Genomic DNA, 21,110 nt, shown 5'->3' on the forward strand with positions numbered 1-21,110 from the left:
GGCTTCAGTAGTTGCGGCACATGAGCTCAGTAGTTGCAGCTCCAGGGTTCCACAGCACACAGGCTCAACAGTTGTGGTGCACAGGCTCAGTTGCTCCGAGGCATGTGGAATCATCTCAGATTGGGGATCAAACCTGTGTCTCCTGCACTGGCAGGTGAATTCTTTACCACTGAGCCACCAGGAAAGCCCTGTCCTTGGTTTTTATCTTTGCTTAAGGGACATTTGAAATTTTGCTTTGTAACATTTCTTAATCATCTCTTTTAATGTCTCAGTTACAAAGACCTTGCTCATTCTATAACGAAGATTCACCTTTCTTTCTTCCAGTATTTTTACCATCTCACTTTTTATATTTTTGTGTTTAAAACTTTAAACTCTCTGGGTATAAAATTAGTGCATGATATTTTCTTTCCCTGGTGACTTCTGAAAATTATTGAAGAAGTCAGGGTCCCTGTGGAGAAGCCTGGAGTCATTCTTTGAACTCTTATTTCTTTCTCTATTTATATTCCAGATGTGTGTATGAATATTCTTTTTAATTAAAAAAAATCTATACTGATCTCATTCATGGTATAATCTTTTATGATATAATCTTTCACACTCTTGGTTTTTTTTTCCCCCTCCTGTTTTTCTTGTGTTTTATGCTGCCCCTTCTTGATCAATCCTCTTTTGTCTGGAGTTACTCCCAGTCTATGGAAGGAATGGCAACCCATTCCAGTAGTCTTTCCTGGAGAATCCCATGGACAGAGGAGCCTGGTGGGTTACGGTCCATAGGGTTGCAGAGAGCAGGACATGACTGAAGTGACTTAGTAGGCACACACACACTCTCAGCCTAGTAGGGGTGAGGGTCAAGGAGTGCACCTGAGGAGGGTCTACATGACCAGGTGTTCCCTACAAAAATTTTCATGAGGAATTTTGCCTTGTGGCATGATTCTAACCCAGGTTAGGAGATGTTGCACTGCTCTTTCATGAATTTCCGTATAATCTAAGTTCCTAGTATGCTTACGTGTGGCTTAGCGTTTACCACTCTTCAGATTGCCTTTGACTTTGACAGTGTGGATCATAACAAACTGTGGAAAATTCTTCAAGAAATGGGAATACCAGACCACCTGACCTGCCTCCTAAGAAATCTGTACGCAGGTCAAGAAGCAACAGTTAGAACTGGATATGGAACAACAGACTGGTTCCAAATCGGGAAAGGAGTACGTCAAGGTTGTATATTGCCACTCTGCTTATTTAACTTATATGTGGACTATATCATGTGAAATGCTGGGCTGGATGAAGCACAAGCTGAACTCAAGATTGCCAGGAGAAATATCAGTAACCTCAGATATGCAGATAACACCACCCTTATGGCAGAAAGTGAAGCAGAGCTAAAGAGCCTCTTGATGAAAGTGAAAGAGGAGAGTGAGAAAGTTGTCTTAAAACTCAGCATGTGAATTGAATCGCCAGTCTATGTCTGACGCAGGATGCAGCATGCTTGGGGCTGGTGCATGGGGATGACCCAGAAAGATGTTATGGGGAGGGAAGTGGGAGGGGGGTTCATGTTTGGGAATGCATGTAAGAATTAAAGATTTTAAAATTTAAAAAATAAATAAATAAATAAATAAAAAAGAAAAAAAATAAATTAAAAAAATAAAGTAATGTAGAGATGATTTAAAATATAAAAAAAAAAAAAACAAAAAACAAAAAAAAACTCAGCATTCAGAAAATGAAGATCATGGCATCCAGTCCCATAAATTCATGGCAAATAGATGGGGAAACAATGGAAACAGTGACAGACTTTATTTTTGGGGGCTCCAAAATCACTGCAGATGGTGACTGCAGCCATGAAATTACAAGACTCTTTCTCCTTGGAAGAAAAGCTATGACCAACCTAGACAGCGTATTCAAAAGCAGAGACATTACTTTGCCAACAAATGTCCGTCTAGTCAAAGCTATGGTTTTTCCAGCAGTCATGTATGGATGTGAGAGTTGGGCTATAAAGAAAGCTGAGCACTGAAGAACTGATGCTTTTGAACTGTGGTGTTGAATGAGACTCTTGAGAGTCCCTTGGACTGCAAGGAGATCATACAATTCAGTCCTAAAGGAGATCAGTCCTGAATATTCATCGGAAGGACTGATGCTGAAGCTGAAACTCCAATACTTTGGCCACCTGATGCGAAGAACTGACTCATTTGAAAAGACCCTGATGCTGGGAAAGATTGAAGGCAGGAAAAGAAGGGGATGACAGAGGATGAGATGGTTAGATGGCATCACCGACTAGATGGACATGAGTTTGAGTAGGCTCTGGGAGTTAGTGATGGACAGGAAAGACTGGCGTGCTGCAGTCCATGGGGTTGTAAAGAGTTGGACACGACTGAGTGACTGAACTGAACTGAACTCTTCAGATTATAAAATATTGGCATCTCAGGACGACAAGTCATCCAAGGTTTTGTCTCCACAGGCCACACCGACAGCCTGCTTCTTAGAGAAATGGTGTGGCTATATTTTGCTGTTGAATACTTTCCCTGCCATGTTGTGAGAAGAAGTCAGGGAGACTGTCTCCGCGTCCTGGCACCAGCTTGCCTTCCACGGATGCAGTGTTGGTTTTGCCTCTCAGGGCTCCAAGCCTCAGAGAACTCCGAGCTCTGACACCTCTGTCTCAAACGTTCTGAGCAGGAAGCCTTTGCCAGCATTCTCTCTGATGGGGCATCGTCTTCCCAGACTTTCTTCCTATAGGCTTGCTCAGAGTTTTAGGTATTTTCCAACATCAGTGAAGATTTTTCTTGTACTCCTTGTTATTTTTGGTTGATTTCAGGCAGGAGAGGTGGCAGACTGTTTTCATTTTATTGGTTTACACTGGAAACTTCTTTCTGCCAACCTGGCCTTTAATAACAAGCTTTCTTTCTGCTACATGTGTAATATTTTTATTGCTTCAGCCCCTTTTCTCTGTGGCAGTGGAAGAGGGTTGACCAGAATTGTTTTCTTAAAGATAGGAAAAAAGTCAAGGCCATCTCATTTTGATGAAATTTTAATTTCATGGTATTAATATTCCCTCTCCGCATACTGCATGGTTCTTGAGAGTTGCCATACATGATAAAGGCTCCTAGGGGATTTTAATGTTATTTTAAATAGGATTGAGTCAGGAATTCAATGAGAGTGTTTAAAATTAAGTGTCTTTATTAACTGCCATGAAGTTCATGTTGATAAAATTCTACCATTTACAATTTAAAGATACATGAGGTGTGGGGATGCCTGGATGTGAAGTGTGGAAAGGTACATTTCAGTTCTTTCACGTCATCCTACCAGTTTCTCAGCTCTGCGTATTATTGTGATAACGTGGGGTTTGGGGTTAAGCCAAAATAGGGAGTTTTTCTTTCCACTGAAACAAGTTATTTAAAAAAAAAACTTATATCAGGACCAGAACCTAAATCAACAATAACTCAGTAATAATGGCCAGTTGTTGTGAATATCCATGTGAACAAAAACCCTATAGATCGTGACTTCCCTGGAAGTCCAATGGTTAAGACTTTGCCTTCCAATGCAGGGGCTGCAGGTTTGATCCCTGGCCAGGGAACTAAGATCCCACATGCCTCATGGCTAAAAAAACCAAAACATATAACAGAAGCTATTTGGCAACAAATTCAATAAAGACTTTAAAAATGGGTCCATATCAAAAATATCTTAAAAAACAAAACCCTATGGATGCTTATCATTTGACTAAGGAAGATCATACAGTAAAGGACTCTGAACTCACTGAGGTACTTTCCTTGGTACTTTGTCTCTTTTAACCCACTGGGAAGTCTGGAGAGACTATAAGCAATCATTCTCTATCCTCTAGCCTCCTGAAAAGGTTGATGTGTTTACAGATATCCAGTCTTGCTGGGGATGTATCTGTGCTCTGGATAATGAGCAAAGGGGTATTATGTTTAGTGCAAGCAATAATGCTTCCACCTAGGAAGGTAAAGTGTTGTTTACAAGTGCTGACCTTCTCCATCTCAGACACCTGAGCTGATTAGCTGGGAAATGTTTCCTCTTCACCTTACATCTTCCTGAAGGAGCAAGTCCACTTATTTAAAGATAGATCAATCATCTTTCTCACCCTCACAATAACCATATCATTCCTGTCTTGTCAGATGAATAATACAGGAAACATAATTGGTAGTGATTATGAATATTGTTGGGCTTCCCAAGTGGTTCTAGTGCTAAAGAATGCACCTACCAATGCAGGAGACAGAAGAGATGTGGGTTCAGTCCCTGGGTCAGGAAAATCCCATGCAGGAGGGCATGGCAACCCACTCCAGTATTCTTGCCTGGAGAATCCCATGGACAGAGGAGCCTGGTGGGCTGCAGCCCATCGGATTGCAAGTAGTCGAACATGACTGAAGCAACTTAGCACGCACACATGCATGCACGCATGAATATTGTTACTTTACATCTTGAGAGTTGTCTCTTGGTTTGGAGGCCTGCTTATTTCTGTGTGTCCTGTCTTAAAGCATCTATTTTGGGAGAAGTGACTGTAACTCTCTAACCTGGTCATTCTCTAACATTCATTGTCACGTTTAAGGAGATCCTTATCTTTATCATATTGCATTTCCCACCCTTTCCATTTTCAAGCCTTCTATTTGATCTCCATTTGGGGGGAAGCAAATTAACTTAAAAAAATCTGATTTTCAACATGAATTAAACTCATTTTATTTATTTTGCTGTGCCACTTCTTAGCTGTAGCATGAGGGATCTTTGACCTTCATTGCAGCATGTGGGCTCCAGTTCCCTGATCAGGGATCCCCTGCATTAGAAATTCAAAGTCTCAGCCACGGGACCACCAGGGAAGTCCCTAAACTGATTTTTAAATTGGCCCCTTATTTTAAGAGATTGGCCTTTTAAAAATTGCTTTTCAAGTGCAGTTTCAGGATTGCAGACAAGTTGAGAGGGAGGTACAGAGATTTCTCCATGTACTCCCAGCTTCCACTTATTCATATCTCCCCAACCTCCTCCATCATCAACATCCTCCACCAGAAAGCGGTGCATTTGCTACCATCGATGAACCTCCAATGACACATCATTATCACCCAAAGTCCACCGTTTATATCAGGGTTTACTCTTGGTGTTGTACAGTCTACTGGTTTGAACAAATGTACAGTAACATACGGGCTTCCCAGATGGCCCTAGTGGTAAAGAACCCACTTGCCAATGTAGAGACATAAAGAGACGCAAGTTCAATTTCTGGGTCGGGAAGATCCCCTGAAGGAGGGCATGGCAACCCACTCCAGTGTCTTGCCTGGAGAATCCCATGGATAGAGGAGCCTGGCGTGCTACAGTCCTTAGGGTTGAAAAGAGTGGGACACGACTGAAGCAACTTAGCAGGCATGCATAATGACATATATTCATCATTACTGGAGAAGGAAAGGGCAGCCCAGTCCATTATTCTTGCCTGGGAAATCCCATGGACAGAGGATTTGAGTGGGCTACAGTCCACAGGGTTCCAAAGAGTTGGACACAGCTGAGCGAGCGTGCGCACACACACACTCATTCACCACTGCAGTATAATAGAGTATTTTTCACTGCCCTAAAAACACTCTGTGCTCTGCCTATTCATTCTCCTCTCTTCAACCCTGGCAAGCACGGGGCTTTTCACTGTCTTCAGAGTTTTGGAATCATATAGTATGTAGCCTTTTCAGATTGACTTCTTTCATCTAGTAATAAGCACTTAAGTTTCTTCCATGACTTTTCATGGTTTGATAACTCACTTCCTTTTAGCCTAGAATAATATTCCATTGTCTGGATGGATCACAGTTTATGTATCCATTCACCTACCGAAGGACATCTTGGTTGCCTCTAAGTTTTGACAGTTATAAATAGAAAGCTGCTGTAAGTAGCTGTCTGCTGATTTTTGTGTTGACATAAGTTTTCAGCTTCTTTAGGGTTAGTATCAAGGAGTGTGATTGCTGCATCATACGGCTAAAGTGTGTTTAGTTTGGCAAGAAACTGCCCAACTGTCTTCCAAAGAGGCTACACCATTTTCCATTCTGGGCAACAGTGAATTTGAGTTCCAGTTGCTCCATATCTTCATCAGCATTTGGTATTGTCAGTATTCTGGATTTTGGACATTCTTATAGGTTTGTAGTAGTATCTTGTTGCTTTTTTTTTCAATTTGCATTTCCTAATGATACATGATGTGGAGCATCTTTGCATATCCTTATTTGCTATCTATAATCTTTGGAGAAATGTCCATTAAGGTCTTTGCCCTATTTTTAATTGAGTTGTTTGTTTTCTTAATATTGAGCTTTAAGAGTCCCTTGTATATTCTGTTTTGTTTTCTTGGCTGCATTGTGTCTTTGTTGCAGCTCACGGGCTTAGTTGCCGTGAAGCATGTGGGATCTTAGTTCCCTGACTAGGGATCAAACCTGTGTCCTCTGCATTGGAAATTGGATTCTCAGTCAGTGGACCACCAGGTAAGCACCAAGTGTTCCTTGCGCATTTTGTATAACGGTCATTATACATCTGATAGATGTATTTTTGGCAAATATTTCCTCATAGACTGTGGCTTGTTTTCTCATCCTCTTGACATTGTCTTTTGCAGAGAAGATTTTTCTTTAAGCCTAGCTTATTGTGTCTTTTATGGATCATACTTTTGGTGTTGTACCTAAAAAGTCATCATCAAATTCAAGGGATTTTAGTTTTTCTCATACGTTATCTTCTAGGAGTTTCATAGTTTTGCATATTACATTTAGGTCTCTGGTCTATTTTGAGTTAATTTTTATGAAGAGTATAAGCTTAATTTTTTTTAAATGTGGATGTCTAGTTATTACAGTATCATTTGTTGAACAGACTATCTTTGCTTTATGTTATTGCTTTGCTCCCTTTCAAATATCAGATGATTAAATTTATGTGAGCCTACTTGTCTGTTCTTTGGCAATTTAAAACTAGCTTGATTATCACAGCTTTATAATAAGTCTTGAAGTTGGGAAGTATCAGTTCTCCAACTTTGTTCTCCTTCCATATTGTGTTGGCAATTCTGGGTCTTTTGCCTTTTAAGAGTCAGTTTGTTGATATCTACAAAATAACTTGCTGGGATTTAATTGGTGTTACATTGAGTCTGTATGTCAATTTGGTAATAACTGACATCTTAACGATATTAAGTTTTCCAATCCATGAAGAAGAAATATCTCTCCATTTAGCTTTTATATTTCATTCATCAGTGTTTTGTAGTTTTCCTCATATAGACCTTGTACATTGTTTGTTAAATTTTATACCTAAGTTTTTAAATTTTTAAGATCCAATGTAAATGGTACTATGTATTTAATTGCAAATCCCACTTGTTCATTGTTGATATACAGGAAAGTGATTGACTTTAAAAAAGGATTTATTTTTGTTTTTGGTTGTGAGTCTTTGTTGCTGTGCGTGGACTTTCTCTGGTTGCGGGGAGTAAGCTTATTCTTCGCTGCGGTGCATGGGCCTTTCACCGTGGTGGCTGCTCTTGTGGCAGTGCACAGGCTCTTGGCACACGGGCTTCAGGAGTTGTAGCACACAGGCTCAGTAGCTGTTGCTCATGGGTTTCAGTTGCTCTGTGGCACGTGGAATCCTGGAGCAGGGATCTAACCTCTGGCCTTTTCATTGGCAGGCAGATTTACCATCAGGAGAGTCCAGTAATTGGCTTTTTTATATGAACCCTGTACCTCACAAACCTGTTATAATTGCTGATTCATTTCAAATGTTTGTTTGCTTGCTTTTTGTAGATTCTTTTGGATTTTTTTACATTGATCATGTCATCTGTAAAAGACGGTTATATTTCTTCCTTCCCAATCTGTATATCGTTTATGCCCCCCCTTTTATTTTTGCCTTGTTGCATTAGTTAGAACTTCCAGTATGATGCTGAAAATGGGTGGTGAGAAGGAACACCCTTGCCTTGCTCCTGATCTTAGTGGGAAGCTTTGAGTTTCTCATCATTAAATGTGATGCTAGATGTAGGGGTTTTTTTTTTTTTTTTTTGGTAGCTAGTCTTTATCAAGTTGAGGAAGTTTTCCTCTATTTTTAGTTTACTGAGAGGTTTTTTTTTTTTTTTTTAATTTTTACCATTAGTGGATGTTAGTGTTGGATTTTGTCAAATGTGTTTCTGTATCTATTGATATAATCTGTAATTTTTATTTTTTAGCCTGTTGATGTGATAGGATTACATTAGTTTTAAATATTGAACTAGTTTTGCATACCTGGGATAAATCCATCTTGGTCATAGCACATGATTCATTTTAGACATTGTTGGATTTGATTTGGTAATACTTTGTTGAGGATTTTTGCATCTGTGGACATGAAAGATATTGGTCTGTAATTTTCTTGTCTTGTACTATCTTTGGTTTTGGTGTTAGGATAATGCTGGCCACATTGTATGGATTAAGAAGTATTTCCTCTCCTTTTACCTCTTGGACGAAAATGTACAAAATTGGTGCAATTTCTCTCTTGAAAGTTTGGCAGTGAACCTATCTGGGCCTCATACTTTTTGTTTTGGAAGGTTATTAATTATTGATTTAATTTCTTTAATAGATATAAGCTTATTCAGATGCTCTATTTCTTCTTGTGTGCATTTTGGTAGTTAGTATCTTTCAAGAACTACATCATTCCACTCTCTTCTTGATTTCTGAGCAGAAATCAAAGATGACTCTTATCTTTGTTCATCTATAGGTAAGGTATTTTTTCCCTCTGGCTCTTTCAAGAATTTTTTTCCTTGATTTTCTCCAGTTTGAGAATGATATCTCTAGGTGTAGTTTCCTTTGGCATTTATCTTGCTTGGTGTTATCTGAGCTTCCTGGATCTGTGGTTTGATGTCTGGCATTAATTTGGGAGAAATTCTCAGACATCATTGTTTCAAATATTTCTTCTCATTTTCCTGGTTTTCTCATTATGTGTACGTTGTCCCACAGTCCTTGGATATTCTGTTTTGTTTTTTTTTTTTTTTTTCTCAGTCTTATTTTTCTTCACTTTTCAGTTTGAGGGGAAGGGTTTCTACTGATATATTTTCAAGACTATAGAGTCTTTCCTGAGCTGTGTCTATTGTAGTAAAAAGACCATGAGAGACTTTCTTCATTTTTCTCAAAGTATTTTTTGTCACTAGCATTTCTGCTTACTTCTTAGGATTTGCATTGCCTACTTGTTCTTGCATGTTGTCTACTTTATTAATTAGAGCCCTTAGCATATTAATTACAGTTGTTTTAAATTCCCTGTCTGATCATTCCAATATCCCACCATGTCTGATTCTGATGCTTGCTCTGTCTCAAGTTACACTTTTTAACTTTTCATATGCCTAGTGTTTTTTTCTTGATGGTTGGACAGATGTATTACACAAAAGGAACTACTATAAGTAGGCCTGTAGTAATGAATTGGTGTGGGGGAAGGGAAGGTGTTCTGTGCCCCGACGGGTAGGTCTCAGTCTTTTAGGGAGTCTCTGCCTCTGGGCTATGAACTTCACAAGTGTTTCTCAGCTGTTTTTCCTCCCCCTTAGGTGGGACCAGATGACTGGAACTGATTGGAGTTGGACAGTTCCCTTCCCCAGGACAGTTACACTCTGATAATGCCTCAATCAGTCAGACTCTGGTTAGCTAGTTTCTCCTAGGGGCATGCCTTGTTAAGAACATAATGCTCTCCTGTAATCATGAGGGGATTTTTTGCTGATATTTATTATGGGAACATGTTTGAGCTCCTGGACACAACAGTCACAAAAGTGTGGAGTCCTCCATGACTGGCCCCCTAGAGGTTTTAACCCTCAGGTTTGTTCATATTGAGCCTGTGTGTGTGTGTGTGTGTGTGTGTGCGTGTGTGTGCGTGTGTGTGTGTGTGTGTGTGTGTGTGTGCTAGTCGCTCAGTCCTGTTTGACTCTTTGTGACCCCATGGATTGTAGCCCACGGTCAGGCTCCTCTGTCCATGGAATTCTCCAGGCAAGAATCCTGGAGTTAGTAGCCTTTCCCTTCTCTAGAGGATCTCCCTGACCCAGGGACTGAACCCAGGTCTCCTGCATTGCAGGCAGATTTCTTTGCCATCTGAGCCACCAGGGAAGCCCACAGAGCTGCTAGCAATTTGTTATTAATAGTTACCGTCAGGTTTTCCTACACCAGCACTGATTCCATAGATGATTTCTGCTTATCACTTTCTGCCTCCAGAAGTCCTAACTCCCTGTATTTGCTTGTTTCTCCAAACTTGGGGATAGCAGCTTATCGTGTATCCTCATCTCTCTTAAGAATCCAAGAAAAGTTTTTGACTTTTTTCCAGTTTGTTCAGTGTTTTGCTTGTTGATGGGACAGAATAGTGATTTCTAAGCTCCTTAAGTCTAGTCTCCATTTTTTTTCTTCATGTTATTTTTATGCATTTCCTTTACAGTTTATTTCTAAGTATTGTGTATGTATGTGTGTTAGTTGCTCAGTCATGTTTCACTCTTTGCAACCTCATGGACTGTAGCCCATCAGGCTCCTCTGTCCATGGATTTCTCCAGGCAAAAATACTGAAGTGGGTTGCCAGTTCCTTTTCCAGGGGATCTTCCTGACCCAGGGATCAAACCCAGGTATCCTGCATTACAGGTGGATTCTTTACCACCTGAGCCACCAGGGAAGTCCATTTATAAATATTACTTGCATGTATTTTCTGCTGTTCTTGAGTTCTTTTTGTTGTTGTGTATTTATTATATCGTTTCCAAGGTTAATGTTTGTGCCAGGTAATTTGATTCAATTTTATCTATTTTTGTAATATAATCAGGTATTTATAGCTTCCATTTGCTATTCATCTTTATATTTTTATTTACTTATTTGGCTGTGCCACATGGCTTGAGAAATCTTTGTTCCTCTGCCAGGGACTGAGCCAGGGCCCTGGCAGTGAAAGCTCCGAGTCCTAACCACTGGACCACCAGGGAATTCCCTGTCTTTACATTTTAAAAGCATATGTTATACATATGCTATATATATATAAGCAATGCATTTAGATATAGAATAATCTATCATATCATCCTGTTACTAAGGCTTTCTCTATGCTCTGAGTGCCATCATATGTTAGCCCTATGAGGTACCAGTGGAATACACTGCTACTAATCATAAACAGTGAGGGATGTCCTAGCTGTCTTGAGATGAATAATTCTATTGTATATGTTGTTTTCTCTGCTCTGTCCTCTCCAGAGATTTATTTTGAGTTCTGGTAAATAATTCTGACACGAATTGACTTCCAAAGTTATGGGACCATAGTACTCTACCTACTAAAAAGGAAAAGGGTGAAGGACTAGGCACTAGGTTAGAAACATAAATTTTCTGGCAACTTATGATGATTTAAGGAAATGCTTCAGGAAGCAGAGGATAAAGATAATTAGGAGATTGGTAGAAATCTTTTGACATTTTGAAGGACATCCTAAACAAGCAAAGCTGAGATGACTGGGCAATTGCTTAAATACAATGCTTAAAATACTTCTCCATAGGAACTATGGGACTCTGTATAATCAAGCCCAGTTAGAGCTCTAATATGTAGGGATGCATCCCCATGCTGAACTATGTGTGTGTATGTGTGTGTGTGTAGTGTGTATGTATATATATATATATATATATATATATATATATATGAGTGGCTGTTTATTTTTTCAACTGTATTTTTTAATTTTTAAAGCTTAATTGGAGCTTAATTGTTTTGCAATATTGTGTGGGTTTCTGCTGCACAACAATGGGAATCAGCCATAGGTCTACATATGCATCCTCTCCCTCTTGAGCCTCCCTCCTACCCTGGAATTTCACCCGTCACTGCAGAGCACCAAGCTGGGCTCTCCGTGCTGTATGTACTGCGGCTTCCTTCCCGCTCTGTTTTACACACGGTAGGGTATATATGTAAATGCTACTCTCCCCATTTGTCCTGCCCTGTCCTCCCCCTGCCATGTCCAAAGTCTGTTCTCCAAGTCTGCATCGCTATTCTAGCCCTGCAAATCGGTTTATCAGTACCATTTTTCTAGATTCCATATGTATGCATTAATATATGATATTTGTTTTTTCTCCTTCTGACTTGAGGGGCTCTTTATTAATCTCTATTAGATATAATATGTTTTCCAGTTAATGCTTTTTATGGTAATCATAAACCTATAAATAATAATTTTTCTTATCACATTCTTTCTATTTTTAGCACTTAATTTTATTATCCAAGTGCATTGGCTAATTCTTTCCAATCCAAATCTTCTTGTGACTCGAGTGAGTATGATTCTACATTAATCATACTGATGCAATTTGCTTGCAATAGCTCTTTACAAACTAGAACATATCTTCATCTTTATTTTATGAAGAGTTTCAACATCAGAAATTGTTTCATTGTATCCTATGCTTTTCAAGCCTCAGGAGACATTGTACGTCAATAAATTTATGAAAAATTATTCAATCCCACTAGCCCTCAGGAAAAGTGCAAATTAAAACCAAAATGAGACACTCATCACATTCTACCTGAAATGCTAATGTTAATAGGGTTGAATATACTAAGTGTTGGTTAAGTGAACAACTTGAACTCAAATGCTGATGAAGAGATTGTGAACTGGTGTAATCATCTTGGGAAATTGTCTGCCATTGTCTCTGAAATCCGATCATTCACATATCATAAAATCTAGAATTTTGACTACTAGGTATATAACCAAAATGAAATGTATAGTATGTGTATATGTTAATATATTTTTATTCATGATTGAGTCAAACTGAAAAGCCATGTCCTTTAACAATTAATAGCCTTCCCTGGTAGCTCAGAGGGTAAAGAATCTGCCCGCAATTCAGGAAACCCGGGTTTTATCCCTGGGTCAGGAAGATCCCCTGGAGAAAGAAATGGCAACCCACTCCAGTATTCTTGCCTGGAGAATTCCATGGACAGAGGAGCCTGGCAGGCTATAGTCCATGGGGTCACAAAGAATTGGACACAACTAAGTGACTAACACACAAGGTAGGTAAATAAATTGTGCTATATTTATACATTCACCTATTGAAAAAAGACACTGTATTTTTTTCTCTAACCTGTCAATAATTTGTTTAATGTTGCCAGGTGGTTGCATTTCGGAGGCATTCCTTATTGGTCATGGTAGGCTGGTAGTATTCATACTTTTTAGGATGAATACATTTTGGTTTCTTTCTTTCTTTCAGTTAGCTCTGATGTATCTCAAGTTCTTCCTTTTTCACATGTCTTGTTACAATAACTTACATCGAGCATGTGGATATGAACTCGGGGATTTCAGCGTGCCAGGACCTCAGTATTCCAAAATTCCATTTCCAGACACAGAGGCCCTGAAATTCTTTATTGAATTTACCTGAGACCTATTTATCACTTCAACATTTACCCATTTAAGCTCTGAAACCAGTATTTTTCCCAGAATGATTTAGTCAGACTGAGAAAATCCTGTGAGGCATATGTTAAACATGAAAATAAATGGATAGAAAGTGGCCTATCACTGTCCTTCATTAAAAGCTATTCTGTGTCATAATTTCATTTTTTAAAAAGCTTTCGTCTGTCACAGCTATTAAGATTGTTGATATGAGAGAACACTTTCATAGCATACATCTTTCACCTATTTATTTTATCCTCTACTTTTCTTAGTCATTCACCTACAAAGATGGACCTTTTGATAAAAAACCTCTGGAAGAGACAAGGTTAACTAACTTGTACTCCTTGTTACACTAAACTGAAAAGACTATACATAACTGTGTAAAAGTTAAGACTGTGTTAATTAATTAATTCACTAATTATCTACTGTCTTACTTTTGTACTGAGTCCTGGGAAATAACTATAAATCATCAAAATAGAATCATGTTCAGGAAATGACTTCTTAAAAAAATCAAGTGACTGAGGGTAGGCTCTTTCGACTCTAATGAGCAGATTCTTTTAACTGCATCAAGCAAGACATTGTTTTTTCCTTCTTTATATTATGAAGTGAAGTGAAATTTGCTCAGTGTCTGACTCTTTGCAACCTAGTAGACTATACAGTCCATGGAATTCTCCAGGCAGAATACTGGCGTGGGCAGCTGTTCCATTCTCCAGGGGATCTTCCCAACCCAGGGATCAAACCCAGACCTCCTGCACTGCAGGCAGATTCTTTACCAGCCGAGCCACCAGGGAAGCCTTTATATTATGGATATGTATATTAACAAGAAAGGTCTTTCTCAGAGTTACCCAGGACTAACTGCTGTTCAGAATTCTAGGCTGCCCTAGGAATGTGTATATTTGTCTCTTCAGTAGCCAAGTTTATGGGTCTTCTCTCTAGGGCTGAGTTGCCCAGCTGGTGTATACATCACCATGTGCCAGGACTCTGATTTTCCTCAGCTTTCAGAGGAAGCCTCAAGCAGGTCCGGAGACAGCCTCTGTGTTTACCCTGAAGAAGCCAGAATAGTGTCCTCTCCACATAAGGCACAGTGCACTGCCTGGCATGTGACTTGCCTACTTTTTCAATCTCCTATCTTTGCTTTTTGTCGTCTGTCGTCTGTCTCTACCCTCCAAGTTTTCCAAACAGATTCTAATCCCATTGCTGTTGGTAGGCTTCTTTCTCAGGGGGAAAATCAGTGGCTGCTCAGATTCCCTTTAAGGCAAAACCAGCCATCTGTGGTGGAGAAGGCAATGGCACCCCACACCAGTACTCTTGCCTGGAAATCCCATGGATGGAGGAGACTGGTAGGCTGCAGTCCATGGGGTCGCGAAGAGTCAGACATGATTGAGCGACTTCACTTTCATTTTTCATGTACGTGCATTGGAGAAGGAAATGGCAACCCACTCCAGTGTTCTTGCCCGGAGAATCCCAGGGACGGGGGAGCCTGGTGGGCTGCCGTCTATGGGGTCGCAGAGTCGGACACGACTGAAGTGACTTAGCAGCAGCAGCAGCAACAGCAGCAGCCATCTGTGGACTAAACCTAGCATGAAACTGAGAAGAATGGATGGAGCCAACAGGATCAATTCTTTTTCTCATTCTGACTTAACAACTGATGACAGGCAAGGACTAAACAATTGGGCCCTAACTTTATGCACCACGCTGTTATGCTCAGAAACTCAGTTGTGTCTGACTCTTTGAGAGCCCATGGGCTGTAGCGCCCCTGACTGCTCTGTCCATGGGATTCTATTGGCAAGAATACTAGAGTGGGTTCCAATCCAATGAATATAGTTCCTGAAACAGATGTCTGAGACAAAATTGGTAGAGAAAGTTTGAAAAAAATGGATTGCATATATTCATTTCTAGAAAAATTGAAAATATGCAGCAAATCAAACATTTGCCCAGATAGGGAAAGAAATATGTGTGAAAATGGGAGCCAGTGTAGTTTGTGGAAAGGGCACTGAATGAAGCTGTTAACATTCTGGCTCTCTCCTCAGTTCTGTTACTACTGATCACCATGTGACCCAAGGCCAGATATTGTACCTCACTGAGCTTTAGTTTTCCCACGCCCAAATGATATACTAATAATACTTGCCATGCCTACCCCAAAGGGATGTTATGAAAATGATAGGAAAGTGATTTGAATATTTGAAAATGCTACCAGGCATTCTTATGATGTGGAAGAATGATCTTGGATTCAGGATGAAAAGATTAAGGCAATGTAAGATGAGTATGAAATTTGGGTCAACTGCTGAATTAGGGATTGTTGCCACTATGGTGGTTTTCTTTTTCAACTTTAAGTATAATATAATGCAATAATAAAATTATATATACAACTTTTAAAATTTGGCTTTAAGGGGATTATGTTTGATCTCAAATGTAAGATAACTTAAAGATAGGGACTAATATTTTTTTCTCAGCAGAACTCTGACTATATTTATAATGGAAATCAGTGGGAAAATGGACTTTATTTAAGGGAAGTTTCTGTAATAATATTTTGGAATATGTACTCCATTTTATAAATAAAGCCAATATCTAACTCATACAATCTACATTCCAATTATGTAAGTAAAAAAATTCAACTGTCTAAGCACAATTTATCAACCTAACAATTTTCTTGAAATGAATCTTAGATGCTGAGACCATGTACTTAAACATGTAAAATTACTATACTTAATCAGTGATTGTAATATGGAGGTCTGAACCCTAAGCAATCATAGAAGTGAGATTCTATGTGCTCTTTCATTTTCTTTCCCCCCAATTCACAAGGAAAAAAACTTACTGATTTTTACTTAACCAAGGTTATGAGCAAGGCCAAAACACTTAATGGATATTATTTATCTTAGCATAAACCAAGTGAAATGTCACCCATCTCATTAAACAAGTACATTTTCCTTTTTTTTCATGGTAATTACAATCTCAGTAACATATTTTTGATTAATATAAATAGAAAACCATTAGTTATAACTTAATTAAGGTGGTTCTCTCCTCAGCTCAGTATCTCAGCTGGTAAAGAATCTGCCTGCAACACAGGAGACCCTGGTTCAATTTCTGGGTCAGGAAGAGCCACTGCAGAAGGGATAGGCTACCCACTCCAATATTCTTGGGCTTCCCTGGTGGCTCAGCTGGTAAAGCAGCCACCTGCAATGCAGGAGACCTGGGTTCGATCCCTGGGTTGGGAAGATCTCCTGGAGAAGGGAACAGCTACCCACTTCAGTATTCTAGCCTGGAGAACTCCAAGGACTGTATAGTCCGTGGTGTTGCAAAGAGTCAGACACAACTGAGCGACTTTCCCTTCACTTCAGCTCAAAACAGCTAACATGACATTTACTGGGTCTCACCATCTGAAGTTTAAGGTCTCTTTGGTATCATAAAATGAAACTGAGTAGGTCACCCTTCTGCTGTGGGCGTTACCGGGCTCCTAAGAAAGGATCAGGTGATAATTTGGGCTGAAAAGTTTTGGTCCTGAGTATTTTGTTGCTCGTTGCTTTATAAATAAGCTGAGACTTTGAGGCATACTTCAGACTATTAGAGACTGAGACTTCAAGGCTGACTCAGTAGGTGTTTTTAAACAGGAATAGACCAGCACAACTTGTTACTGTTGGCACAGAGTGATCTAAAGGAAAGATTAAAAAAAATTTTTTTAAACAAATATTCAAATAGTGCTTATTAGGTACCAGGTTCTCCCAAGCTTTTTAAAGCACTGACTCACTCAATTTAATCCTCACGATGATCCTAACAGGTACTATGGTTATTTTCTTTAGCTTATGAGAGAGTGGAAGCGCAGGGAGTTTTAAGTAACCTTTGAGGTCACTTGACCAGAATGACTGAGATTCAACCCCAGGCTGCTAGGCAAGAGGCATGGTTACCTCTCTGTGTGGCTGGTGACCAATGGTGCTAAAGAGCACACCGACTAAACTGGTTTTCTAGTACTTGCTCAAATCCAGGGAAGAACTAATCAGTTCTAACAAGTACTGCAGTGAACCAGGGATAGATAGCAATAGCAGTTGTCTATGCCAGCCAAGCCCATCTATACAGAGGCTTCAGAGTTCTTAAAATAAGATTAATCATTAATTTCTAAGATGTTAATCTGCTCATTCAGTTTTATAGTAAACTTTCCTTTCAAAAACCCAATCTTCCCTGAGAATTATCCATTGCCAAGCCAGCAGTGGTATTAGTGGTATTAAGCACTGTAAACAATAGCTGACGTGGTGAAAATAAAGACAGATAAAAGTCAGCAGGGTGAGAGAGGGAAACAAGACAATTTTGCTTTCTCACTATTCATGGATTTCTTTCTCACTTGTATAGGTTATTTTTTTTTACAAGAAATTTTTATCTCTTATTTTATATATTGCTCCATTTTGTATTTCAGATGTTACAAAACTGTTACAAAAATGTCATGTACTTTCACACTAAATATCAAATTAGCCAGAGAAGTTGAATAACTCGTATGTACTCCAAAAAGCAAAATGAAGATGAATTTGCTGATTCTATCCAGTCGACCCTCTAAAGAGATGTAAGGAAACCCCTTAGGTGCCAGAACTCATGTTTAGGGTTTTGCACGGTTATCAGGTTTAATCCCATAACCTGCAAGTTGGTATCACACCCACCATTTGAAGACTGAGAAGACAGGCTTGGAGAGGGTAGTGGCTTGGCATAAGTTTCAGTTAATAAAAGGTCTTGGCAGAATTATAAACTCAGGTATTTCGGGCTCCACAGAGCATAGTGCTATATCAGAGTCGATGGAAGGCATGGGTCTCTTGCTAAGATACTAAATCTCCTGGCAATCAAGCGGTTAATTCAATACCACTGCATCTAGAAATACTGAGCAAGTAATGGCAGCAGGGGGCATCCAGCCACCTCCTACGTGACTAGTTGCAAAAGAAACACCCACAAACACACTTTGGAAAAATGTAATATAGCTAGTAGGAAAAAAGTAGCTTTTGAACAAAGGATAGACCACGACCTTGGAGGTGCAGTAAAACAATTTGCCCATTGAAGCTGGCTGGTACGGCAGCATTTAAGGGTACATTGGTTGCACAGAAGTCTTTTCTGTGCCGCCTGAACGGATACAGCTAAAGCAGGGCTACCCAGGGCTCACCTTCAGAGCAGAAGGCAAGTTCTATTATGAGAGATATACGTAGATCGTTATCACATCCCGACGGTAATATCTCTATAGTTAGTGCGGGATGGGAGGTTTCATTAATCCAGGATCAGAAAACACCTTGTTTCCGGAGAGTGTATTTCGGGAGGAACGCACATCACTGAAGCCTCCTCGTTGAGATACAAGCACAGCATAGTTCATTATCGATCCCCAGGGTGGAACGTATCCGAGGCTCAAGAGCAGTCCCTCAGCCCCCGAGAGCGCGGCGACCGCCGGGGACCCCGTGCGCTGGCGGGGGCCGCGGTGACGCAGGACGCGGTCGGGGCGCGGGTCTTCGCGCGGGGAGCGGGGGTGGCGGCGCGGGCCAATCAGGAGGCGCGGTGTTTCGGGCGAGGGGAGGGGAAGGGAAGGGTGGGCGGGGGCCGCTAGGTTTCCTCGCGGCCGCCGCAGCGCCGCCTGCAGTTCCGAGCGAGCGCGCTGAGCCCCCGGGGGTCTCCGGACGCGTCGCCGGGCCCGATTTCCTTCGCGGCTCCCCCCGCCCTCTGGAGTTCGCCTCTTCAGCGACCCGGACGCGGCTCCGGGCTCCCCCGTCTTTGGGCTCCTCGGCCCTGCCCGCCGCGCAAGTCGTCCCGCGGCTCTCCGCCTGGTGTCCGCGGGCCGTGCGGGGGCGGCGCCGGCGGGGGCGCTTCACCCCGGGCCGGCGGCGGTAATGCTGCTGCGGTTGCCGCCCTTGCGGCCGGGCGGACAGCGGGCGGAGGCAGGAGCCGGAGCCGGAGCCAGAGCCGGAGCGCGCTCGCTGCTGGCCGGGACGCCGCCCTCGCTTGTGCTCGGCTCCCGCGGCCGCCGGGGAACGCCGGGGCCCCGCGCGGCATGAGGAGGAGGCTGTGCGCCGGCGAGCGCCCAGCTCCTCGGCCCCCAGGGCCCCTGCGGGCCCCCGCGCCTCGCGCGCGCCGGCTGCGGCCCCGGCGCCCACGCTAGCCCAGCGCAGGCACGAGACGCCGCGGCCCCGAGGAGGAGGAGGCGGCGGCGCAGGCCTGCCTGGCGCGGGCGGCCCGGACCCCGAGCGCGGGGGCTTCGCGACCTGGACCCCGGCAGGCGCAGACAGCCGGAGCCGCGGGGGAGCCGCGCGTGCTGCAGTCGGCCGGCCTCTCCGCAGGGGCGCCGCGGCGCGCAGCCAGCGCCTCTCCCCACCTGCAGCCCCTCCTCCCGCCGCCACCGGGCGCGTCGAACGCCGCTCCTCGCCCTTCCACGGCCTCCTCGGGTCCTTTGGTCCCCGGACCCGGGCCCCGCGTCCGCTCCCTTCCCCCGCCCCGCATCCTCCCAGCCTCTCATTCATTCCGTCCGCTCCTTCCTCTCTCCTCCTTCCCGCTTCCCCAGAGCCTCCCCGCGCGGCCCCGCTGCAGTCTCGGGGTGGTGGTGTTTTTTTAGCACATTCATGGAAGTTTAGGGCCTGGACGGTGCCCCCAAGTCCGGCCTGAGAGTGCAGCCCGAGCTGCCGGCCGGGAAGAGGAAGATGTCTGTGCTTAAGCGGATGATGCGGGTCTCCAATCGCTCGCTCCTCGCCTTCATCTTCTTCTTCTCCCTGTCCTCGTCTTGCCTCTACTTCATCTATGTGGCTCCGGGCATCGGTAAGCACCGAGGCACCCTCCCTTCCCACGGTAGCGGTAAAGGAAGTGTAGCATGTTACTTATGGGATTGGGAAGCTGTATGGTATGTACCGGGGCCCGGCAGAAAGCATTTTATTTCAAATGAGACGTGTCATATAACCCGCTTTGGGGCATGGTTTTGGCACGTGAGTTTTGTTAATGAACGTTTAACTAACTTAAAAGACTGCTTTAAATGGACAGAGCAAAGTGCGGTCTGATGGACCTCATTTTGATGGACCTGAGATACCCCTGGACGGTTTGTTGAGTATTCCTGACACTTTTATCCATTTAATATTAAGTTTTTAAGCTTAGACTTAGTGCTTATTCAAATACCCTCAGTTATGTTAACTGGTTGTAAATACGATGGAGAAACCCACAGTAAGGAATGTGATTGAGCTCAAGAATGTACTAGTGTAGTGTTCCAGGTCACTTTTTTAGAATGGGGTCAGTGAACATTTGTGCCTCACTTCAGGAATTTTTAGGCGATGAGTTGTCTATTAAAAACAATGCTCCATTATTTAGTCTGCTTGGGTTGTTTTTCAAGCGTAGGTAACTTCTGCTACCTGTCAGGATGAATTCTGAAATACAATAATAATTAAAAGAACAATTATGTAAAATAGCTTAAATGGTAACTGTTTAGTTTTTTGTTTTTGTTTGTTTGTTTCTGGTCCAGAACACACTTTTGTATAATCTGCTTGAATTAGCCTCTTTATTAAATATCCTAGTTTCTCAGCACCTTTGATTGAAAAGGTACCAGTGTGGCATTCTCATAAGAAACAGACCATCACCAGACCTCATCAGGACTGTTGAATTTCCTAAAATCACTGTGACATTTCTTGATTAAATTTTCAGGTTCAAGTAAGATGTATAGGCTCAGAATGATACTTGAGAAGGCATAAATTGTTGAAACCTTAATAACCCAAAATAGAAGTTTGAGGTTAAAAGTTTGAAAAAAATGTGAATATTTTAACAGTATTTTCTTTTATTGCATTTTTTTTTTTCTTTAGGCTAAATCAGACACCTCCTGAAGCCTGTAGCAGAAATG

General features: G+C 41.9%; 1 protein-coding gene across 4 annotated transcripts in view; it reads left to right on the top strand.

Annotated features, from left to right (window-relative positions):
• Window positions 1-18,879: 18,879 nt before the first annotated feature.
• Window positions 18,880-21,110, top strand: part of B4GALT6 (beta-1,4-galactosyltransferase 6) — a 72,306-nt gene continuing 70,075 nt past the window's right edge. For all 4 annotated transcript variants that reach the window (XM_004020450.6, XM_042239668.2, XM_060405209.1 and 1 more), the window contains exon 1: window positions 18,880-20,047. In XM_004020450.6, coding sequence (XP_004020499.1) covers window positions 19,933-20,047 — 115 coding nt within the window. In that variant the 5' untranslated portion in view covers window positions 18,880-19,932. The remainder of the gene's footprint in view (window positions 20,048-21,110) is intronic.

The sequence above is a fragment of the Ovis aries genome, chromosome 23 (assembly GCF_016772045.2).
Source record: "Ovis aries strain OAR_USU_Benz2616 breed Rambouillet chromosome 23, ARS-UI_Ramb_v3.0, whole genome shotgun sequence".
NCBI lineage: Eukaryota > Metazoa > Chordata > Mammalia > Artiodactyla > Bovidae > Ovis > Ovis aries.